This window comes from Macrobrachium nipponense, chromosome 39, assembly GCF_015104395.2.
Source record: "Macrobrachium nipponense isolate FS-2020 chromosome 39, ASM1510439v2, whole genome shotgun sequence".
Classification (NCBI taxonomy): domain Eukaryota; kingdom Metazoa; phylum Arthropoda; class Malacostraca; order Decapoda; family Palaemonidae; genus Macrobrachium; species Macrobrachium nipponense.
In genome coordinates, this window is record NC_061099.1 from 3,197,370 (window position 1) to 3,223,111 (window position 25,742).

The 25,742-nt window shown below is 35.3% G+C and overlaps 1 protein-coding gene and 1 long non-coding RNA gene across 16 annotated transcripts in view; one reads left to right on the forward strand and one right to left on the reverse strand.

Annotated features, from left to right (window-relative positions):
* LOC135210044 (uncharacterized) overlaps positions 1-13,316 on the forward strand; it is a 70,763-nt gene extending 57,447 nt beyond the window's left edge. Inside the window, exons 5-7 of one of the 3 annotated variants that reach the window (XR_010313440.1) lie at positions 930-1,025; positions 6,272-6,441; positions 9,724-13,316. This is a non-coding gene — a long non-coding RNA (uncharacterized LOC135210044). Of the gene's footprint in view, positions 1-929; positions 1,026-1,866; positions 2,984-6,271; positions 6,442-9,723 lie in introns of those variants that run through there. The other 2 variants (XR_010313439.1, XR_010313441.1) reach the window with 2 other exon arrangements.
* LOC135210038 (protein still life, isoform SIF type 1-like) overlaps positions 1-25,742 on the reverse strand; it is a 457,406-nt gene that overhangs the window by 12,744 nt on the left and 418,920 nt on the right. For 10 of the 13 annotated variants that reach the window (XM_064242819.1, XM_064242818.1, XM_064242811.1 and 7 more), the window contains 7 exons: positions 21,298-21,477; positions 18,676-18,794; positions 18,241-18,465; positions 17,431-17,618; positions 16,919-17,095; positions 15,725-15,870; positions 15,294-15,524 (listed from right to left, as the gene is read on the reverse strand). In XM_064242819.1, coding sequence (XP_064098889.1) covers positions 15,294-15,524; positions 15,725-15,870; positions 16,919-17,095; positions 17,431-17,618; positions 18,241-18,465; positions 18,676-18,794; positions 21,298-21,477 — 1,266 coding nt within the window. The remainder of the gene's footprint in view (positions 1-15,293; positions 15,525-15,724; positions 15,871-16,918; positions 17,096-17,430; positions 17,619-18,240; positions 18,466-18,675; positions 18,795-21,297; positions 21,478-25,742) is intronic. The other 3 variants (XM_064242815.1, XM_064242814.1, XM_064242812.1) reach the window with 3 other exon arrangements.

The following is a 25,742-nucleotide window of genomic DNA, read 5'->3' on the forward strand; positions in this document are numbered from 1 at the left end:
TGTACAGGGCACCATTCAAACATCAAAGGGAAAGCCATGCAAGAAAAGAAAGAAAAGGAGCATCTAGGGGTCAAATTTATTTAACACTGAAATGTAACTTAAGCAGTAATTTTCAGAAAATATGTGGTGGCCTTATCATAAATCAAAAGTATACGGGGCCAGGTATTTAACATAAAAAATGTAGGTAGCAATGATTTAACTACTATGTACACCAAAAATAAAGGAACAGTATACTGTTAAGGTACTTAAATGAACTAATTAATAAATATATATAATATATATAGTATATATATATATATATAATATATATATATCTATATATATATGATATATATAGATATATATATATATATATATATATATATATATATAATCTCCTCAGATTATCTTTTGACTTTAAAATTTCCGAAGGCAAGGAAAAATAAAACTTGAGGGGAAAATGGTTTTTTTGCTTTGCCTGTGTAAGAGGTTGATCTCGCCTTGCATACATAAACAAGTAGTTATTGCCTCCTAGTCAATTTTTATTTTACTCTACTGGAGATTTAATTTCAGCTATATTGTTTTCAAGTTTATAAGACAAATGAAAGGGTGATGAAGTTTAGAGGATAATTTTTGTCTTGTGTAATAAGTGTAAAGTAAGGTTTTGAACAAGATATAGCCATTGAGGTAAATGTGTTTATAAGACACAAGTTGAAGTATGCATGATATTGGGGGATGCTTTTGTTTTATATAATGCTTGTATACTTTTACCACTGTTGACAAACCATCAGTGATCCTTCCCTTATGAGTGCTTACAAACACTGGGAAAATAAGTAAGATGTGGATAGATAGACTTTTGAGATTCGATTAAGTGTTCCAGAGTATTTTAAAGTTATTTCCTATATTAAGATCTGCTTTACTGTAATTTGTCATCTCTTTCATCATTCCAGCTTTCATTAATACCCATGAGGCATAAGCAGAACCAAGGTTATTCAATGTGTATGTCAGTTTTGATAAATTTATGGAAGGAGTATTTTATCTTCTAGGTAAGGGAATTTTTTATTGTTACTGTTGCATTTGTAGAATTGGCAAATTTTTGTACCTTTTTCATTTTCACAATATGAGATAAGATATTCTGCGCAGTTCTACTGTGAAAACATGCTAAAATTTATTTGAGGAAGAGTTTTCCTTTGTTAAAATATTGCAACAAGTCCCACACCTGCGTAGGTTTGGATCCATTGTAACTTTCTAATAATAATCTAGGTATGTATAATTTCTTCATAAGTAGGTAGTAAAATGGGTACATGTTCAAATTTAATGTTTTGTCCAAGCAGGAGGAAGTTTGATTTTTAGACATTTAATTACCTGGTTAGCTGACTGATTATTAGTGAAAGTGGTGGTGATTGACTAATCATAAAGCATCCCTCTGGTCATATAATTTTCTGGATGGCAAGTCGCTCTCATTTTTATAACCCCTTAATAGTAACAATATAATGTAATAGTACCAATATAATGCAAGGATCAAGGTGGCTCACACTTGAAATTTGTACACATTTACTTGGAGACGACTTAGAATATGTGGTGGAGCTTTTGAGTCCCTTTTTGGGAAAGGAATCTTATTTTTAAGGTGGTCTAGGTTGCAAATTTATGTATTTTGCTTTATAATCTGTCATTGGTAGAATTAAGTCAAGGTTTTTTTATAATAGGGGGTATCTCATTTGTGTGATGACACTGATCATACTGTGTATGAGTGTGGTAGTAATGCTCTGTCTTAGAGAATATTGTCAATATCCATGCTGACTTTTTGTAGCAGTTTCATATATTTTTGTATGAGTTGCCCATGCCTGGTTTAGAGGTACTTTGACCATGAAGTTTTTTTTTTTTCAGACTATTTCTGCAGTGAGGGATAACAAAACAATTTGTAATGCATCCCCATAAAGTAATTTGCCACAGATGAGTGTTGGCAACCCCTCCCCATGAGTGTATATGATTAGCACAATGTATTTACAGAAAATGTATTATCTTTTATGTTAGAGTAGTTCTTTGTCCATAAACGTAAATAAATTTAACAGGATGAGGAAAAAGTACTGCTAACTATCAAAAGTCTGTCTGTTATAATAATTACTAAGACTGGATAGTGACATTGGTGATGGATGATATGACTGCAGAGGAATATACCACCTACTTTTCTATTTGAGGCAAGACTTAAAATATAATCCTGCAACCAGCCATTATCATATATATTTTGCTTCTGTTTTTAGCTGCTCTACCATACTGTCATCAGGATGTTATGCTGCATTGTCACAGAATTTCCATTCTCATTTTTTACTTATGGTGTTATACAATGGTCCACAGGTTGACGGTGTAATTTTGTTTCTTACCATATTTTTAGAAATTCTTATTATGACCCACTGTGAAGAAGCTGGCTTTATCTTAGTTGTTGTTATCATCAAAATAGTTTAGCCAGACCATCTTGCAACACTCATAGGGAAGGTCTACAGTTTGTTTTTAATCAATCTTTTTATCTTGCTTGATAAATTGCAGTGCATAAAAAATTTAGTGATGACATTAACTAAAAATTTTAAAAGGTTCTTGCAAAATTTTCTTTAGGATTTGTTTCTTAGTCTTGGTTTTCACTGTTAAGTGTCCTGCATACAGAGGTTGGGGTAATGTGAGTTTTTTCATCAAAAACTACGGTCAGATGAGAGCCATCAGTTCAAAGATCAGACAGTGGTACTCTGATGTTGCCTTATTGTGTACTGCATAAAGCTGGCAGTCAAAATAATGCAGGCATCTATTGTAACTTGAGAGTTCTGGCCAGAGGATCATTGAGAAAGATAGAATAGGAGATATATGCTTAGGGTTGTGAAAGAGGAGTTTGAGGCATCATCTGGGCCTTCCTCTGTCAGTCTCTCCTTGTACAATGTCCTAAAACTCTCTATCCTAGTTTTCTACCTTCATTTAAGAATTAATTATAATAGCTAAGTAATTTGAGTTCAGGGTCTGGTGCACTGCTTACAATTTTGTTTAGGGTATTGTGACAAATAAGTGATATGCAAAATAAAAAAAAATCCACAATTATTTTTATAGCATTTCGATACTCTTGATCCACAATTCAAGATTAAAACTGGGATCTTCCTGTGCTTTCTAAAATTGCCAGAATGAATGATTTTTAACCTTCAATGAAATAAACTATACAGAAAAAAGTTCTTGAAAGAAACCATAGGAGTACAATATCTAAGAAAGATGAAGTAATTATATAAAGAAACAAAAGAGAAAAGGCGAGAACCATGACAGTGAATAGCAGTAAATGTTTGTAACTGAAAAAAAGTAATTTGTGCACAGAAAGTGAATAAAATGAAGACTAGATAACAACAAATGGAACAGCATAGAATAAAGTTCTCAAAAAAGAAAACATTCAATATAAAGTAGTACAACTAAAACTAACAGTTGTACAAATTAACAGGAACAAAACATAAGTAAGAATAAGTAAACATGCATAGGAAAAATGAAGAAGCAAGCAGTACGAGAGTGATGAACAGCTAGGTTAGAGACAAAGGGAGAAGATAAGAGCAATGAAAAAATAAACTCGTGCGAAAGTGAATTACAGCAAAGGCTAGGAGAGGTGGACTGGTAGATTGGATTCTGTATACTAGCAACACTGCAACAATAGTTATCAAAAGCAAAACAATTTGCAGTTAAAACTTCAAATCTTAATAGAAAATTTTCCCATTAGAGGGCAAATACATACTTTGACAAAAAAGTATTTATTAACTAATAATAATCACCAGTGGCTTTAAAATATACTATTAATAGGAATCACATTTGGTTTTCTGAAGGAAGCAATTGATGATGATGATAATAATTACCTTTAACAAAAGAATTTAATTAAAAAGAAAAGGCAAGCATTATGTAAATAAATTACTGTAAATAAAGCAGAAACATGAAAAGCATGCAATTCCAGAAAATTACATTGAAGGTTAGAGGGAATGGAAGAAAGATATGACTCTATAGACAAAGAGATCTGATCCACGATAGTAAAAAAAATATGTCCTCAGTAGAATCAAAGGTTTGCTTCATCGGAGCTTCCCCAAGCACCCATTACCTTAGGAGCAGAGTCCCTCAGTCTATGGAACAGCAATCGCTTTCCAGTTAATTTACCATCTTGGAAGAGAAGTGAGACTTTCATAAAAAATACAAAAAGGTGTGTGTGCAACTGCAGCAAATCATCACCCAAAGAAACAAGAGTTTGCTTATGCTGCGGCTCAAGAAGACTTCCTAATGAAGGGAGCCATACAGTGCAGGTGCTTCATTCAAAGGTTGTAAGTCATTTCATCTGCAACAGTATAAAGCTCAATGCTTTCAAAAAAAAAGTCAGGATGTTCCATCATACACGGCTTTACAAGATCACATCTTCTCTGGGTATAGGTCTAACAAGATTTATCTTCTGATAAAAAAAGCTGTTAGCCCATCCTTTACCAAAGGAATCAGTCTAGAGTAAACTAGACCACAGACTGTTGTTGGCACAGTCAAAGATCATCAGGAAATTGTTTTAGACCATAATAATGTAATGCCTGATACCCCATAAATAAATAAACTTAGTTGGTCATGGTTAAATTACTTGGTAATAATAATGCAGACTAGGCAGAACAACTCTCATTTGAAGTGATTGCAATTTCAAGTAGCATTATGATTTGCATGACTTAATGATAAATGTTCATAAACCGTAACTAACCTAATAACTGTTAAAAAGTATTTCAAATACTCTTAAAACTTCAGATTTTGTCGTATGCAATTTGTGTTTGGCTAAATGGTAGAAACTTTTAAAGTAGTCAGACATACATGCTCATATAATTGTGTACATGTAAGGATCAAGTTTTCATATACATATCTTCCACCTAGATATTTTTGTATAATATGCTTGAAATTTTGGTATTAGGACTGTAATGCTATACCATTTCCTAACCCCAATATAAATTGCTGCAGGCCAATTTAAAAACGAAGTATAAATGAACTTTGCCATTGACTTTAGTACCTTTGCCCTTGCAGTTGGATGCAACATTTGTTTTATAATGTTAGCATCCATATTGTGCTGAGGTTCCATGATTTCATCTTGCCTACTACCAAAGGGCTTTAATAAGTCAAAGTGGTCTCCCTTCTCTCCTCCTGAGGTTGGAATGGAGGAAGAACATTTTTAGGACTAAGTCAGCTTTACATAGTAATGTAAAGCTGAAGAACAGTATTTCCAAATAGCACTATGATTGTAATGCTGTTTTAAACCTCATTGGCAATCTGATTGCTATTTGTGCTCGTGTGTATACATATAGTTAAATCTGTCAATATAACTGGGGTCCAGACCATCATGACCAATCATGAATTTGTAGTTTAAATTATAAACCCTTCTGCATTCCTTGTAGGAACAATCAGTGATTATATTACCCTACCACCTCACAACAAAATCTTAGGCCCTAAATGTGATTGAAATTTATCACATGGAATATCAAAATAAAAATCAGGAATTAAATTTATTAGGAATAATTTAAAAAGACAATACAATAATAGATAATGGATTCTCTTTTTATGTTTAAAGCTGAAATTCATTTTACGTATTCTCTACATTCCTAATATGCCCAGTGTGCAGTAATTTTATTTTGGAACTTCTGGAGTTAATTTTTTCACATATTGCACTTGTTTTAAATTTGCAGGGGTTCTCTGTATGGTAAAGATAGAAATTTTTAATTTGGTTTAATCACAAATGCGTACTCCACTAATACGGCTTTCAGTTTGCACCAACTTGTTTTATTCTGATTGATTGCGGCCCTTGCTGCTCATGCCCAGACCACCTGACTTAGTCCTAAAAATGTTCTTCCTCCATTCCAACCTCAGGAGGAGAGAAGGGAGACCACTTTGACTTATGATTAATGGTTTAATATGAAAAGCATGTTTAAATTTATTTAAACATACATTGGATTTCCAATAACATCATCATGTTAGATCCTGAATGACAAAGGCATTACTGCTCAAGCCCAGACTACCAACAAAAGTCCTCCAAGTTAGCATTCTACCATTACAATCTCTCCAATCACAAAACCTGATTGACAGAGGTCTTCAGTACTCATGTCCAAGCCACTTAACTAAGTCTTCTGATGTAGCACTCTACCATCTCAGCCTTGAAAGTGGAAAATGAGGAAAGAAAGGAGGCCACTTGGTGTTCATAATTATTGGGTTAGTATGAAAAGCATGTTTTGTAAAAATATACTTTGCTTCTTACAAGACCATTAATCAGAAACAGATTTACTTTCATGCAGATGGCCCTCCAGCTGTACCAACTCTGTAGATCCTAACTGAGGAAGGCCCAAACCATATGGCATATGGGTCTTCAAGGTGTTTAGTCTTCAGTTTCAACCTCAAGAGTGGTGAGCCAAGGGAAGAAAGGAGGCCACTGCATATTATGATTAATGGGTTAGTATGAAAAGCAAGTTTTAATTTATCAAAACTTATGTTCCTTATTAGCTTAATCTTGATTGACAAAGACCCTCTTCTGTTCATGCCCTGACCGCTGACATTGTCACCTTCATGGGTTAGTATGAAGAACATATCTGAATTTGTAAAAAATATTTGTTTCCTACAAACCCATTAGTTATAAATAGCTTTAATAAAATTTAGGGAGCCCTCAGTAAAGCAATGGTTTATCTAACAAACTTTAAACTTCAAAGACATCCCAATCTATGACAACACAACAGACACAGTGAATAAATGGAGCAGTAGTATACTCATCCACTGGTGAATCAATAATAGACATAATCATATCCTGACACACTTGTAACTACTGTACTCGAAACTGACCCTGAAACACTTGAAGCTTACTGTACTCTACATGGTCCATGCACAATGAATCAGTTGCTCACAGGAACTCTAACAAAGGTGGTGGTTTGATTGTGGACAGCACAAACACAGGAGAAGATGATAGGGCAATTTTCTAGAGATGGGGACTTCTGAGGAGCCAAGGATTAAACAGAAGATAAAATGAAAGTCAGAAGTTTTGGCTATCTCTGGTACCTCTTGGATTAAGGGGAGGAATCATGGAAATGAAAGTTTCATCCCAAGAAACTACATTCTTGACTGCAGGTACAGGAACAGTGTTATTCCTGTACCTAAGACGATGATGCTTAGTAATCCTTTGGACCTGTGGGCTTAAATGATACTACACATTGGTAACTAGACCAATCCACGCACACTAGGAATGTCTGTTGAAGAGAACACTGTTACCCAAGACATGACACGAGGAATGTCTGCTGAAGGGAACACTGTTACCCTATTTTATTACAGGCAGAGGATGAAAGCGTGTCAAACACAGGAACTGAAGTAGTCAAATCATAACTGAAGGGAAGGATACAGCCAATATCATGGCTGGGCAGGAAGAAGAGACGACATCTTTTAGATAACCAGAAGCTGCTACAGTGGTTGCTATCTAAGATGAAGGCACTGGTGACAATGGTGGGGATCTTGGGATTATCAGGAGGTCGTGAAGGAAGCAGTGCTGGAGTAGACATGGGAATTGAAGCTGCAGATGATCCAGTAATTGATACAAACTAAACTAATATTGACACCTGAAAAGACTAAATTACAGCCCAGGAACGAAGAATTCGCAGCTCTAAAGAAATCCAACAAAGGGGAAGTGGTGATTACATACAGAATGGACCCAAAGGTACTGGGATGATAAGGCAGCAGGAAACTAATTTTAAAAGTTGCAAGCTGATCTTCTAGAGATGGGTACTTTTGCATAAACAAGTCTCAAAAAGAAATTATACAGTGGCAGCTGAGATGTGCTTCCTATCCTTGGTGCTCTTGGATTGACGGGGTTGGCATTGTGGACATGGAAGCTTTCTTAACAAAAAGTGAGAACAGTCTTGCACAAAAGGTTTGGGAAAATGACTTGTAAGTCACCCTTTGGGCAAATGGATACCATTGGTCTACAACCCAGTCCATGCACATTACGTAAGTCTGCTGCAGAGAACACTGCCTGTTGTGTTTTGGGGAATCAAGTGTTCTCTACAACAGACTTTTTGAATATGAATGGATTGGTTTGTAGACCAATCTTTATGCCCAAAGGGTGACATTTCTGAAACTTCTTGGGAAGCCTTCTCTAATTCTTTGTCATTAAGAATTGCTCCCATTCCTCCAGTTAAGAGTGCATGTATTGTTTGAAGTTTTATGTCCACAATACCTCCCACCACAGGATGAGAAATAACTGCAGCTCCATCTATTCTTGTGGCTACTCTAGCAGTGCCTCCTCCACTGCTTTATGATAGGCCCATGGTTTCAATATCTTCATCAACAATACCTACATTGTTAACTGTGACCACTGTTGCAGTCATGTAGTTAACTGTGGTCTCATTTTTCTTGCCAGCCATGACATAACTGAACCTATGCCTTTAACTTCAGTCAGGTATACCAAAGGTTTTGGCCTTCAGTCATGACTTCAATCCACTACTGGCCTTGTTAATTGTGCTTTTGTCCTCTATTTTGTTCCTAGTTAGAGAGGTGTGCTTATGGCTTCTTGCTGGATAAGGACATGCATTTACAAAGTCTGTTTTGTCTTGGGGAAACATTGAACCACAGGTCTTTATCCAGTAAGGAGCTATACACATGGCTCTCTACTGTAGAACAGAGACAGAGGACAAAGGCAAGACAATGCAAATGCTGGAGCTGAAGTACTAGATATTGAGGGCTTGACTGAAGGCCAAAAATTTAGGTGTGTTATTTGAAAGCACAGATTCAGTCAGCGTCATGGCTGACAAGAAAGACGAGACCTCGGTTGGCTGCATGACTGCTACAGTGGTCACTGTCAAAGACATAGGCACCAATAATGATGTGGAAACCATGGGCATATCAGGTGGTGGTAGAGAAGGCAATGTTAGGGCATCCAGAAGAAGAGATGGCATCGCTGTCAGCTCGCTCGCCCAAATGGACTAATAAAGGACATGCACTGATCCTGAAACACATTAACTTTTTTAACCCTTTTTTTGAGCTAAAATTCCAAACTTAATAAATGTCATATTAGTTAGAATGCTGCTTCAAGTCATGTTGCAGTATTGACATGTAATTCCAGCTAATTGCAGAAAATTTCAGTCTTGTGAGCAAGACTTAGTTTGAAATACCCAAGCCATGTCTACAATGCCCAGAGTGAGACAGTATGCTTCCAGACATGAAATTCACCAGAACTTTGTGATGTCTCTTTATGCCCCCACTATGCTGCCAATATTGCTGGAAAGTTCTAGAATATTTGGGTTCCTAAAGCTAAATAGTTGGTGATGAATGTAAAAAAGGTGAAAAATGGCTCTCAAAGATGTGGCAAAACTTTAAAAAAATGTATATGAACTCCAGACAATATAACCTAGGAGAATATTTGGCCTGCTACAGCCCTTGTTCCAATGGAAGAGCTTGTCATGCATGGTTTTAGGTACTACATTTGATTACAAATTACAAGACAATTAAGGGGACGTTCTAGGACATTTCAGAGATTGGGTCAAGATACGTATAACTATTTTATAGGACGACTGAGCCTGGGTGTGGGATGTTCCCCCACTGAAGTAATGACAGTGATGAAAACTGACTAAAACTACAGCAACATTAACATTGATTTTAGTGGTGATGACAGACTTATGTTTTTATTTAATTTTTTATCATGAGTAACGTATGCATCTTGCTCTCTGATCTAATTAAATTTTTCCCTCCCTTCAGCTAATGTTCCCAAGACTTGCTAATGTTATGTGGGAGGAGTAGGATGTGGGAGAAGATGAAGATGAGTGCACACAATAGCTTGCGTGAGAAGATAATACCATGAGGCAAATGATTACATTCAGGGTACCCAAGAGCAAGAGACTGTGCTGCCTAAATACCAGCAGAATCTAAACCAAGGCAAAAGAAGGATGAAGTGCTATGTCCACACTCCAATAAGCAACAATAAAATGGTGAAATGGGAGGCACTAACAAGAATGACATGACACATCTGTATAGGACTTCACTTTGGTCAAGATGTTGGCATGTCAGGGTTTTTGGTTACATCATTGACCTGAGCATCTGCAAAGCCAAACTAGCCTACAAGAGGGCCATCCATCTGAGACCCTAATGGATTTGAAAGCTTTCAGTCTCTGCATATCAAAGTATGCAAGGCTCCACAAGACAACTGGTCCTCAGTAAACATTGAAATGTCATGGAAGATCCTTCCAGACTCTCCATCGCCTGCTGCCACGACTTTCCCATTAAGAGGAGGTAGATCTGTACCACATGTAGTGAGAGGACATCTTGGCTCACCATTGCTTGTCTTCACCACCATAACTGAAGACCTGTAAGCACTGATCCAAGAAGGATTTGCGTCAAAGGAAGTTGGTGTGCAGGGCGTGCAATATAGCACTGTGTAGTCTAACTCCAGGAATTGTTCTATTCTATTCCATGAAGTTTGTAATATATCAATTAACATTGTTGCAATATGTGAATTTTTAGTAATACTATAGTTTTGAAAATATTTAATTTGATGGTGGTTTATCTTACCAAATACTCCACTGCATACAGAAACTTGTGTAACTGCATCTTGAATAAGTATAAAAAGGAATAAGAATAAAAAATGGGTTTAACAGCCCACAAACAAAAAATCCATAGCTAGGGAACTCCAACAACAGTAAGGGGTGATAGTAGGTAGCACAAACACAGGAGAAGCTAGAAGGCAGCAGAAAAGTATCTCCCCAAGGTGGCAGAACAATCCACAAACATTAGGAAAGCCTGCTACAGACACAACAGCCACAGTTAAATGACAAGAACAAAAAACTGAATCTCGGCATGAAAATATATCCAAAATGAGTTTCTGCATAAAATAATGCTGATAATAGGAAACAAAGAACAGAAATTTTAAACAATCTCAAAATTCCAAGAGTAATCAAAATTAATTCTCACTAAGAGGAAAACGGTAGTACTACTCACATTTACACTCGGTGGCAAGAAACGCCAATGACACATAACTACCATTAATTTTAAGAAACTTAACATTTACAACTACCTCTTATTTTTCAACTACAATAATTTTAGGTGAGTACCATCATCAAGATGTGTAAGTATGCAATATAAGACCAAATGAAAATACTAAATAGTATCATATAAAAAATGCAAAATGTTTCTGGAAGAGCAACTTGGAATAGTCTGAACACGACAGAATCCTATGGTGGATGGTCAGGCTATGTGTAGTGGGTTCTTTGTCTGTCAGGTTCTCATAGCAAATGTGACAAGAGCCATATGCATGGAAATAAGGCTACTTATGATTAATGGGTTTATGCACAAACTTCACTTATTAAAAAACTGATGTATGTATATCAATCATTCATGATGCACAAAAAAATTACTAATGCAATCACAGAAATTATGAATGCATATAGCCCTGGACATAGGAGTATGTGGTAGGATAAGCCTTTTTAAGTGCCCCACCTTTCCCGCTACAAAGAGGGAAGAGGGGGATTAAAGAAAAAAAAAAAAAAAAAAAAAAAAGAAGATAATAATGGACTAAAGATCCTTATGAATTATACAATTCACAATTAAGCCTAACCCAATACAAAGCCTACTGTTACTACCTGAAAGCAAAATACTGTCTCACCAAATGATAATTCAGTAAATAGTACTTTATTCTAGAGTATTAATTAAATACATATTACTGTAAGTAAATAAAAACACTGATGCCAAACACTAAATAGACTTAGCCCCCACTACATTCCAGTTACCTAGGTAACTAACTTTACTAGTCACTTAATATGATTTCATATCAGTGATGTAATGTAGTAACAAAAACTAATCAAATCGGTAAATAATCTTCAGCAATCAAGTTTGACATTTGGTATGAGGCAGTTGACTATAAAAAGGCTGATAGTTTTTTCAAAGTCCCTCTATTCCTATATAAACATTAACAAGTCTACAGAGTTGTGAGTGGGTCACTCAAAAAGTCATATTAGCTGACATATTACAGAAAAATGGCTGAAGATGAACTATCTTTCTTTGTTAAAAATCAGCCTCCCTAAACATACCTTTTAAGTAGGTTGCCATTAGTGTCACGAAATTTCATGAAATCAGAATACTGTATAAAATTAATATAAAAAATATACCCCTATATTTATAGAATATAGGTCGGCAAAAGATCTGAAAGTGGAAATTTGGTTCTTGAAATATAGTCTGTTAAAAAGTATGCAAAAATAGAATTAAAAGTACAATACTAGTCTGTCTGAAGAAAAAAAAATCCCATTACATTGGGAATAACAAACTACAATTTCCTAAGGTTATGCAAATATGCTTCTCTCTCTCCAGGAGAATCATCACTGTCTCTTCAGTGAATACGTAACACAAATGGGTAGTTAATGAGGTAATTTTGCCAAGATTCACCTTACTAAATTAATGATAAAACCAACCTCAAGGAAAACTATTAATCCTTTACCTACAAAGAAAAAGAACCAATAACTTACATACTAAGCTTTGTAAATTGCTTACATGCCAACTGTTAGTGTGGGTAATTATCAAATAGAATATAATTGGCAAGGGCAAAAATTGCAAGTAAAACCACTACAGAGGCAAACTTTCTGTAATAAAATCCAAATCATTATAAATTCCCCAAGTTAGTAGCTACTGGGTAAGGTTAAAAGCTATATGAATTTGCAAAACAAATTTAACACTAATGTTTAGAAGTTTTACTCTTTAGACAGGTAGCACCATTCATTTTATTATAGAGTATCAAGTACCTATGATCTATAAATGTTCCCCATTACCTTCAAAGCCCCTAAAATTAGTAGTTTCCATTTGTGAACTGTCTTTGCAAAAGTACAGAACCACTATGTATTATGAAGATAGCAAACAAAAATGTGTAATTACGATATTATCATCAGCAAATCGTTCAGGTTATCCTATTTTCTCCTTTTCAATCAAAAGCCCACACTAAAAGGAACCATCTAATTCAATTTATTGCAGTACTTATTTTTTATATTTTTTATAATTTAAATGTAGGAATAAATATGAAACTGGATCCCATTCTGTAATGAGCAATAAATATTGTGACTTCTATTGTACAAATATGTAATGACAATTTTAATAAAGGAATTAAAGTACCAACTGAATTAATTTTAACATGAACATTAAGAAAAAATACTGAAAGTTTCTACAAACCTCTGATGTGATTGTTAATACATGTTATTTTTACTGTAAAGTATATATTACTGAAATAAAAATTCCATTATTACTAGAAATTTTTTTATAATTTCAAAATTACTCTACATTAATAACAATGTAGTTCACAGACTAGGTAATGTCAAATTACCATACATGATTCTGCAAAGATTAAAGGCACATATATAAATTTGAAAGAATCCATTTACTCCAAACAAGAACTAATATAAAGGTACTGTATGGAATAACACTTTAGTACAAATATCAAACCTGTGAAGTTATAATATTTATCTCTGTAACTAACTTCATGAACCAGTCCTTTCAATCATTTTAAAGGTATGAGTTATGAGTGATGAGCTAAGGATAACACAACAGAAATCACCAGTTGAAAGTACTTTTTTGTTGCCTATGATTACAAAGAACTTTAACTATGCTGCTTCCAACATAACACTGTTATTACTCCCTACATAACACTGTTATTACCCATGGTAAGTTATTGTTTGTATACAGTAATCAATGGCATGCCAGTTACATTGGTTAGTGATTTATGTACTGAATCTTCAACAAAGATCAGAAAAATAAGTGGGAATTAGGAGGTATCATCTGAAACTGTAGAGAAATTTACTTTAGGTAATTTAATGAATACTGGTATGGCTGGGGACTCATGCAATGTTAAATCATGTCTTATAATGTTGTCTTGCATCAATTCTAAAAATAAGCTTTGTGGTGTGAATACTGTGAATACTGTTCTTCTCATAAAGTTACATAAGGGAAGCTCTTGTAAAATTAAATGGCAATAATTTTAATAAAATTTAAGGCAAGTTCAAGTAGCTAATACTGTGTTTGCAAATATTTTTAATTGAAAAATTACAAAAGACAGGTGCTAGACTATCGTTATAAAGCTGTGGCAATAAATAAGAAAAAATTATGAGAAAATGGTACCCTGTAACATATAGCAAGTGAAAAATGACAAAACTAAGGCAAGCAAAGAATGGGGTTTTCTTACAAAATGAAATTAATAAAACAGTATCTTCTTGTAATACTGCATATGCAAGGCAGAAAATCTATTGGAAAAACGTAGTCTGCAAACCGATTGGAAAAATAAAAATTAAAAGCACAAAGTGGCTTCTCAGAAAAAGGTATACTGTACTACTGTACTTTATCAACTCTTCATAAGCACCACCTTGTGAGTATCAGAAAGCTTCGTACTGGAAATTTGGGCAGAAGTGCTTAAAATATATAATAATCATTAATATGTTGATATTCAAAAGTGATTTTCTCCTTCAAATTTTACTACAAAATCTTCTGCTGCAACAATTTTAATAATCTTCTTTGAGCAATAATTTTGGGAAACAACTAATGAAGGCATCTAGTAGTAGTACAAAATGTACATATATACAGGAGTCTAATTACTGGGAATCCTATAATGACTATGTAACTGGAGCAATGCAATTAACTTTAGGAACTGACTATGAAAGTTTAACATGTCAACTGCTCTAAGATGGGAATTTATAATGTATATGTGCAGAAGCTAGGTACTGTGTCGTACCTCTAAGTAAATGAGGATATAATCCACAATGATGTAAAATCCTTATGTAAAAGAAATATATAGTATTTTATATATCCACACAGATTTTACAGCATTGTGGATTATATCCCTATAAGTGTATATATATGAACAAAGTTACATATACATATACATATACATATACATACACATACATACAAAATAGATTATATAAATTTATATATATTTATAATAACATATATAATTATCTATCTGAATTATATATATAATATATATAAATTAAATATATAATAATATACCATTTATATATATTATATATTATATATACATAATATTATATCTATAATAATATATATATATATATATATATAATAGAATAAAGTTTATTGGATGTTTAAACTAGCAATTCGGACATTCCATAACTGTTAGCAGTCATTTTTAATAATTCTAGGGTGTGAAATATGAATCTCAACATGAATCAAAATGCAAAGATATTTCTCACATTCCATACTACTAATACCACATACAACCCAAAGCCAAACATAAAAAATAATCATGCACATTAATATTATTTTGTTGCTTGCAAGCTTACCAACACTCTTGGCTGGCTGATACTGTGATGGCTGGTTAGAGGCCTGGATAAGCTTGGCCATGGAGCCGGTGGAGCCCGTAGAGAGCGTCGAGGTGGTGGACAGCGAGAGATGGTTAGGGGTTCGCCCCAGGGTCGCCTTTTTCTTCTCTATTACCTCCTCCTCGCCCTCCGACCGCGTTCCCGTTTCGTCCTTGCCGCCGTCGCTCTTGGTGGTTGAATCACTGAGTTCGTCTGGTGGTGGGAGAGGACGCGGAGTGAGCTGTAGACCGCACGTGATTTCCTTCGGGATAACACTGTTCTTCTTGAATATTTTTCACACAGTATTTACAACGGCCTTGAGCTCACTGAGTCACGGGTCATAATGTCATGATTCCCTCCCTGACCCCACCCTCACTGGTGCCGCCCGGGAGAGGCTGGCGGGCGGGACTCACCCATGCCATCCGACATTGTCTTGCTGCGTGTGCGGAAGTTGGACTGGTCATGCCCGATCTGCGTCTCGGGCACGTTGTCGTAGCTCTCCAGGTTGTCATAATCTATGTTACCTGCAGAATGTCGTTGCAGGGTTGCCGACTGTACTCTGTGGGAGAAAGGGCCGCTCAGGGCACAGTTGACTGACCCTCCACTGAGGGAAGGGATGCTGCCACACGCAAGTATTCCTTTTCACTAGTTTTCGAGGCAACGAGAAAAGTCCATCATGACTCAAGCTAACTCTTCCAATTCATAGCAGGTCTATTATAGGATGGCCTTGGGTTATCCCGAGTTTTTAAGCGGCTGCGGTACAGTCTAACAGAGCAACTGAAGACAAACCTCTCGTGCCCTCACGGAGTACACCGTAAACTAGCCCAGTGATTTTAACAAAAATACAGTAGACAAGAACAGACAGAACCAGGTAAATAAAGGACTTAGAAATAATAGAAAATTCATTATAAAAGACAGTGATAGGAAGTACTCATTATTATTCTTAAGAATAAGACAAGCAAATATGATTGGTATGTCAGGATTTAGCAGTTGAAAACTGTCATCATGCAATAACAATTTACTCTGCTAAATATTATTAATTTCATTCCTTAATGCTAATAACACACTAAATTAAATTAAGCATAAAATTATGTTACTTAAATCTAAAGAAATGTATCAATAAAATATTTATGTCATTACATATATGTATCCACCTTGGGTGCTTACAGGGAGAGTAACTAACTTGATCTTCAAGTTTATTAATAATTTTAGAGTTTCTTCAAATAGACAAGAAAGTGCATTCTTAAAATAATGCTTACCATCTTAATAATATGAGAGAAATATGCTGTAATAAGCTAAGCAACATAGGAAGTACTGATCAATTAATTATTAATAGACTGGTAAATTATCAGTTAATTATCCACTGTAAACAAATCTTCCCAAGGTTCACTTAAGTTTAATTAGATTATTTTTGAAGCAATTGCTTAGGAACGTCAATAAAGTTTTTAAATGATATCAATTGAAGACAATCATATGTAAAATTGAGAATTTATAACCTACGTGAGCATGATTCAAGCAAAACTTATCTCAAAATATATCATAATTAAAAAAACTACAAACAAAACGTGATGTCGAGTCAAAATACTTCACCGAGTCCTCATACTGACATGGGAGTCTTTTTCTTTTGTGCCGACCGTGATGGCTGTAATGTGTTTGTGTTCCCTTTGTTTGAAACGCTGGAAGAGGATGATGATGGTTTATTGGCTGGGATGTTCATATTGCGTACAGATTCCCTGATGATCTGTCGTATAGTCTTCAGGAAAGCATTTCGAAATTCTGATGTACTGTAAAACAAGATGAAGGCAATTAATAGCTCTCCAAAGAGAGAAACAGAAAAGTTTAATGCACACATTTTGATCAAAATGATAAAAGTATTTCATTAACATTCTATTTTCAATTCTGTCTTTGCTTGAGAATGTAATTTGGATGTGTTGCTGCTGATGTAGTAGTTTTATCCAATGGAAACATACAGTTGGTCAAGTTACACAGCACTGCAATAAAATTAACTGCCAAATTACATAGCACCTGAGTTTCTGCAAGTTAGTCTAACTATATGGTACCATATTACTATACTACTTACGTGAACATGAATGTTGACAATTGCAACTTTGTTACATACCTATTAGATAAATGATAGACTTTTTCAGACCGTCGTTGTAATTGGCTTTTGAGGTGAATAAGTTCCCAAAGAAAGTGAGAGTCCATGTCTTTCATAGAAGACGCTCTAACCTGCACTTCTGTCACTGGGATGAGCACCTGATACCTAATAATTTCAACTTCTGATGAACTATTCTTCCCAGGAGCACCCTGCAAAATGAGCAACGTATTAGCCATAATGTTTACGTAAATAATTATGGCTGCTACAAATTTGGAAGTTTAAAAGCAACAGAATGTTATGATAAAAAAGCAAAAATGTCTAAAGGAAATTTTTTCTATAAAAGAGTTCAAAGGCATGATGCAAAAACATATACGTACAAAGCATTGTGAATTTTAAAATCAAAGAGCAAAATACTATGGAAACTATTGATACAATTTAGAATACATACTATTAATACTGTAATTAAAATATTTCCAAGATATTTAATTGAATATTTAACATGCAATAATTTTAATATTTAAAGCTTAAATAAATAATTTATATGCTTTTGCACATTCTTCAAATCTGATAAAAGAATTGTATTTCTTGCTTAAAAAGTTGCCAAATAACTACCACATGCTTTAATCACCGTCCTCTTTAAAATAGTATTTGTATAACTGACGTATGGCACTACAAATAAAACCTCTTTAATAAAAATGAAATTCTTCCTATAATTAAGCAGACTAAGAAGCAAAGAAATTAAAGTGCCTTTCATAACTGTAACTAAAATTAGATTTTCATCCTAAAGCATAAGAAATGAAGAGAAAACAAACCCCTTTTATTCACACTTACTACTGAACTAACCATCAGCTTTTTCTTCTGTCTAAGTCTCTCTTTACATAAGAAGACGACAGCTGTTTTGAAGACAAAGCACATGGCATGAAGTTCCAGGCCCTTCTTGATCTTGCCGAGGAAATCGGAGATATTGAGCCACTCAACACCTCCATAGTAGAGGAGGTCCCCCGGAGAGAGGTCGATTGGCTGTGGGAGGTGTGGACCATGTGAGATCCTAGGTTCCTATGTTGAATATAAATGTTGTCAATTTTGTATCAAAATTTCATTATTATAACAACTATTGAGGGATTTCCAAGCAAAAGGAAAACTTGCAGGGATTGAAAATAAAAATAAAAGTTACAACATCCACTACAAGGCTGTTAAAAGTATTAGTCATTGTACACACTTTCAAATGGGGTTCTTTACAATATGGATCTGTACATGGTCACTTACTTGTTTGCAAGACTTTTGATGTTGACGGAATAAATGGTCAAATATTGCACCATATTCCTCATGGATCCTTTGCATCTCGTTGATATGCTCGGCTACCTTCTCCATGACCTTCAGGGCCTCTGTTGTTACAGACAAGGTGTCAGATGAGCCCTTCAAAAATTGCTTACACTTGTTGCATAATGAATAGAAGCTAAGTGGGCCAAACATTAACACTAATAGCAAAAATAATAATGGAACTAAAAACATAGATCTGCTTTGCTCTCTATGTGTCCTACTAAAGCTTGTACAGCTTCAAAAGCAGTTTTAAAAAGTGTAAGGTGACAAAAACAAACCAAAAAGAATTGCATCCAATATTCATTGACCTGATATGATAATGGTCATGAATGATTTGCACTGCTAACACTGCAGAAGTCTGCATCTGACTGTATAGTATTGGGTTCTTTGTCACATGTTACCTCTTGAGCTATAAGTAAAAATATTATACAAGAGAAACAAAATGAACACTCTCTCATAGAGTGCAGAATCTAAAGTACTGTAACATCAACATACAGTACTGTACTCATTTTCTTGTTGTTATGAGTGGTAATGTTCATAAGAGATTGCAAAACTAACTCAGGGTGCCCAATTATCCAAGGGTATTCATGTTTTGCTGCAATTTTTCATTTCATGCTAATTTCACCAATATTTTATTTACACCTAACTTCTTATTACCTTCACATTTTCTTATATGGGTCAGTTATATGAAAGTTTACCACAATTCACAATACAGTATTTCAAACTTATCCCAAGAAAACCTACGAATCTAGTGCTAGTGTTCACTGTCTTAAGATTATTAGGGGGCATCACAATTGTAGAAAGATTTCACCAACTACCTGCATAATTTAGTAAAAAACTTTTCATTAAAATTTATGCCTGAAGAGTTGTCTCCTGATCTTGTGTAAATGCAACCCCTTTACTTACTCTACAGCAAATATTTTAGGCGAATGGTACTCTGTCAGTGATTCTGTCTTCACTGCAAGGTATGGAAGGTGGTTTGCACTTCATATATAGTACTGTATTATGGGGGTAGTAGTCACCTCAGACATAAATGTGACCTTTTTGGTAACAAAACAAATAACAATACTTGGTACTAAAAGGAGCATAAGGCTGAACTTGGATTCCTAAAATACTGATATGGTCTGAAATTCTTGAGCTATAGGTTGCTTTACATCTAACATGTGGGGAAAGTAGTTTGTTTACCATATTTTTCAGATGTTGTATAGCAAATTATTTTCAAGTGAAATAGCAGAGAACTTCTGACATAAGGTCAAGGATAACCAGCATTTGAGGAACCGCGTGAAATAGTCATGGGTAAGTCAGGAATGAAAGTCTGCACAGAACCAAGCCAGAGTCAGCTTGGTTCTCTGCTACAAGTGTAAACAAATCATTCTTCACCATTACCAATCACCAAATGAAATAATGAGCAAACAGGATTTCACGTTTAAAGCTGAGATCCCTCTCGTTACTTTGTACAGAGCAAGCAATAAAATAGTATACCATGGATTTTTGCCTGAAAGAAAACAATACCAACTCTTTTAAAAAAGTTACATCTGTATGTAATTTACTAGAGCATGCTAAGGTTTTGTTTTAATTACCATTCAATACTTCAACTGGAAAAGAATAAAAAAAATTAAATGCTGAAATACCAAAGTTTAACTTGTTCAGGTGAAACTCAACTGAATCTTAAATGTGCAACATGCAATTATAACCCTCATAATAAATTCTGTTATTAGCAGAAAGGCAAATCATGCTTATATAATGTATTTAAATGCTACAATACCATCAGTTAAATGTTCATTGTCAAAATTCAGAGGAACGCAATACTTCAGTTACTTATATTCAATCAGTTTCATTTTGTATACAGTACCTAAGATGCCTTTTAACAGTACTGTATTTTGTCACAGCACACAAACACTTATTTCAAAAGCTAGTTCATGAAATATATTGGTTTCTTTTTCATTCAGTATAAGATAGACTGACTTTCAGGAAGTGAGCATAAAACAACAAATCTTAAGAGAATAAGTTCAATAACAAATATAAATTCACCCTGTCATGAGGACTGTCAAGAAACACATGAATCTGAAATCCATTACATGTGCAATAAAAAAAAAAAACAATTATAAAGTGAAGTACTGTAATGCACACAAAGAGTGAACTAGATGGAAAAGCCGTTCAATGAGAAAAAAACTGCAAAGCACGGAAGACCAAAAACCAACCCTCCGAAAGGGTCTGCAAAACTGATCAGTCAAAGCGAGAACCATCTGAAACTCAAAAGAAAGAAAACTGAAGGGTGAGAAACAAAAGTCTGCTGGAGTGAAAACGGAGCAAGCAGCAAAAAACCAAAATGATACCGAAAACGAAATTGGCTGTGCAGAAATGACAAACATCTTGGTCATATATCCCAGGGCTTCGTACATCATCTGCTACCCCAAATCGCATGAAGGTGATGATGATGATGTTGGACAGAGGCAAAACTGTTACTTTTGAATCTGTCAAGTCACTCTGTCTCATCCAGTGAAGAAATAGGACAAGAAGAGTTATGAGGAAGAAGAGGGGGAGAGAGAAGCTGTGAGTTGTACATACCAACTAGATGTCTATGCTCATCAGAACCCGGGGTGGTCAGAGCCTTGAGTTGCTGCAGAAGCAGAGGGTACTTCAGGATGCGCTGGATAGGCTTGATGAGGTACGACTCTAAGGTGGCAGAGTGTTGCTGGCGTGGATTGCGCGATGCTAAGAACTCTTGTAGAGCTTGGTTACCCTCACCTGTGATGTACAAACAATCAGTCATCAGTTTCAGTATATTCAGTAGAAATCATCAGTTATAATATTCCCTCCGTATACATGACAAAACACAGTACAGCTTATTCTGGGGTTAATTAAGTTTCCTTTGAATTACTTTTTCATTTCAAAGTAAAAAAGAAGTTTTACTACAATACAAGAGCATTCTTCCTTTTCATACAATGCTGACAGTGATGGTTGTTTCCTAAGAGGAAGAATAAACTGAGGCGTTAAAAATCACTGTGTCTATTTGAAACACACATATACTAATTGGACAGAATCTGAGGAAGATTAATTTTGGATTCACAAATCTAGGTTCATGTATGAGGAGAGTACATAAAAAAAAAGCATAACCTATAATGATGTTAAAACTTCGCTGATCTGAAGTGATATTAGTGATTCAGCACTGAAAATATTAATATTGGTATGTCACTAATGCAAACATTTAAGCATTTTCTTTCTTAAAGACCTAGCTAGAGGCAAGGCAAGTGTAGTCTAAATGACATATCGTAAGCTAGACCTAACTAGGAAACTTTATATAATAAAATGCAAGTAAAAAATCTATGACGATTTCATTCGTCAAACCATGAAATATCAGGAAGTGGCATCTTTTTCCAAAGTTCAAAAAGAAGTGTCATATCAGTTCTTGCGTTTAGCGTCCTGTAAACGTCCTGAAACCTCGAGATTGCGAATACATACCACGAGCGAAATGGAGTGAGAGACGGAGGTTTTAAACTCACGCGTCACTAACGCAATCCATCTTAAGGAAACTGGAAAGCGTGTGAAAACGAAACCTGAAATTTCTCAAGCGACCGCGGATACTGCAATAACACAATGACGGCGTCCACGCTCTCTATTTATTTCCTCTCTGGTTGAGTTAGTTCCTAGAGAGAGAATTCGTCTCAAATAACCAACCATGCTGGAGATACGAGCCCATTAACCCCTATTCGGATGCTGCTTCTTCTACCGAGCATATCTTTGTGACCAAGTTTCCCTAACTGAATTTAGTCTGTCTTACGCACCTAACGGATACCTAACGGGACGGTGAATGAATTCTAGTATCCAGTTGTTGGTGTTGGTGTTGGTAGGATAATCTGGGCTTTCTTTCCCACGAATATGCACTGGTTAGAACACTGCGAGTCAAAAGAATTTACTATTCAAATTTATGTCAACACTAAGCAGTGAATTGATGACTTTATGCGCGCGCACACACACACACACACACACACACACACACACACACAGAGAGAGAGAGAGAGAGAGAGAGAGAGAGAGAGAGAGAGAGTCTCAAATACCGATATCCATTTCACACGCAAAACAGAAAAAGAGTTGCGGTCGGAACTTGGCAAATGTTGTCATTCAATACTTTCAGCAGAGGTGCGTAAGTAGGTATGTGTAGATATACACGTGTAATTGTAGAGTAATAAGGTTTTATACTGGAAAGAGCGTTCAAAGGACAACAAGGCAATTATCATTTGATCGACAATGTAGACACCACAAGTGAGAAGGGACCATAAGAGGCTGATCTTTTACAGAGCTATCTTCGAGTTTATAACCACAGTAACTGTGTGTGTGTGTGTGGGTGTGTGTGTGTGTGTGCTGGTGGGTGTGGGTGTGTGTGAGAGAGAGAGAGATCGACGATAGAAGAGAGACGAGAGAGAGAGAGAGAGAGAGAGAGAGAGAGAGAGAATTACTGGAAAGCACTTTTGGTCGACATGTGATACACCTAGACACCGAATATCTACAAAAACTTATTGTATAAGCACTTGAAAAGCAATACATAAAACATAACAAAAACGAAACACGAAAAGCTTTTTGGCCGAAAACACTTAAAAGTATTTATGATTTTTTTAATAGAGAAATAAAACCGGTTCAATGTCTAAGACGAAACTTATTCGGAAATACAATGATCACAATCCTTATCAACACTAGAAATAAGAAAGAATCTCGCTATAGGCATTAACTGAATTCTGTAGAAATTCGACCACGCTCTTCGAAAACAGAATGCAGTCCTGAAAAGAACCTGAACAGATATCATCCCAGTCCTCAAGATTTTTATGAATGCACGACTTCGCCGAAGCCAACACTTAAACGGCGCAGCAAGAATAGGAAAATCCCCGCAAATAAATCTCAAGATAAACAAAAGCCTCTTGACTTCAAGTGTTTCTGGGAAGTCTAGATGGCTCGGATACCGGTGAAACTACACAAGGGCATATACAGTATATACATGTAAGTGTACAAATTTACAAATAAGCACACACATTGCATATATGAGTGCATATATATATATATATATATATATATATATATATATATATGTGTGTGTGTGTGTGTGTGTTATATATATAGTATATATATATAATATAATAAATATATATATATATATATATAATATAATAATATAATATAATCTATATATATATATATATATGATATATATATATATTATAGGATGGATAGTATTTCTTATTTATAATTTTTCCAGTTATTGTTACTCAACACACATATACTATACAAATGCCTCTCCAACTCAACGGAATTCTGCAGAAGTATCTAAAAAAATTAATGGTCTACAAAGATGTTACCATACATTAAGACCATACAATACACATTACACACACACACACACAGAGAGAGAGAGATTGAGAGGAGAGACGAGAGAGAGAGCGAGAGAGACGAGGAGATGAGAGAGAGAGAGAGAGAGAGAGAGAGGGGGGAATGCAATTCTTGCATGGAGAAAAAAAGAAAAAAAATAGAAAAACGCATTACCAACGACCTTCAATGCGTCACGGTTCCGTGCTCGGAGTCTTCCGAGGTACATACTTGTCAAGATTGGCCAATCTTTTACGCGCGGAGAAGGAAACGAGACATAATTAAATGTGGATTTTTTATAACGATAAAAAGTAAATAGTTTTCTTACTCTGCCTCTTTTTTTTTCTTTTTTTTTTAAACTTGGAATTTAAAGGGCTACAATCTTACCATACTCTCTCAAGTTAGATTCAATTAGCGTTATTGTATACGATTATCTGTAGTCTGCTTAAAAAAAATAAAGGGCATTTATTATAGTGATGTCACAAAAGGATTCTGGAATGAATGAAGCCATTAACACGGCAGCACGCTACGAAAACAAAAAACGTGAGTTCATCTATGATGGGCTGGACACACAATCTGAACCCATCTCTCACAATTAGGTTTCTTAGATCAGGTCATTGGCCCCGAGCTAAATTCAGCATTTTGGGTAGCCTATAACTCTGAGTTCAATCAGTTTACTTTAGCTTATTATAAAATTCTTCTTTCATATTTAGAAAATGTATTTTTTAACAATATTTCACAGCCAACAATACTGCCAAGATTTTTTCTGTCTGTAATAATCTTGATAAGTAACTTCTACCGCTAAAGCCCAATATTTTCTTTATTTTAAAAATTCATACAGTATTTTATCGTGCACTTGTACTTAAGTTGGTGAATGGGGAAGATCCTAGAGTAAACGGAGTTCTCAGATATCACTTTGCGACAATGTACTAGGATTTACACAAGTCAGCTCGCCAAGAGGTCATGTCATGATCTGTCAATCACCTGATGTGATTTCGTATCAGACGACGATCTAAGGACATTTTTTTTCAAGTTAGAGCAACTTTTCAAATAAGTTTTTTTTTCTAACCGGATTCCTTTTCATCATATATGATTTCTAAATATGATTGATGTGCTTACTTCTCAGGGAATGTGATTTTTGTAAAAACGGGTACACATTGATACTACTTCAAGGTACCTTTATCAACAATTTTTTTCTTGCTATATCTCTTAACCCAACACAAAATGTAAGATACAAGCAAGGAGGCCAAAGTAATAATATGAACATTTCTTTCAGCGTCGGATAGGAATGGTCAGACTTGATCCTGTTGACATAGATTCCTTCAACACATGAGTAAGGCAGATAGGATGAGGGGAGGTGGTGAGCAAGTGGCTCACGGAGAGAGAGAGAGAGAGAGAGAGAGAGAGAGAGAGAGAGAGCAGCACCAGGGTTGAGGTGCTGGATAGGTGACCAGGAAAGGAGGGGGAGGGGGGGGACAGCTGACTTAAAAAGGACAGCTAACCACAGTGAAGGATCCACGAGATAGGATGTCTCATCTGATAACCGTACATCCTTCTTGGGACCTTGAAAAGAGAGACGCTGACCAATCGTATCCTCGAGGTCGAGTCTGATTAGGTAAATTGGTGGATGATGACGAGATGACACAAGCTTTCAATCA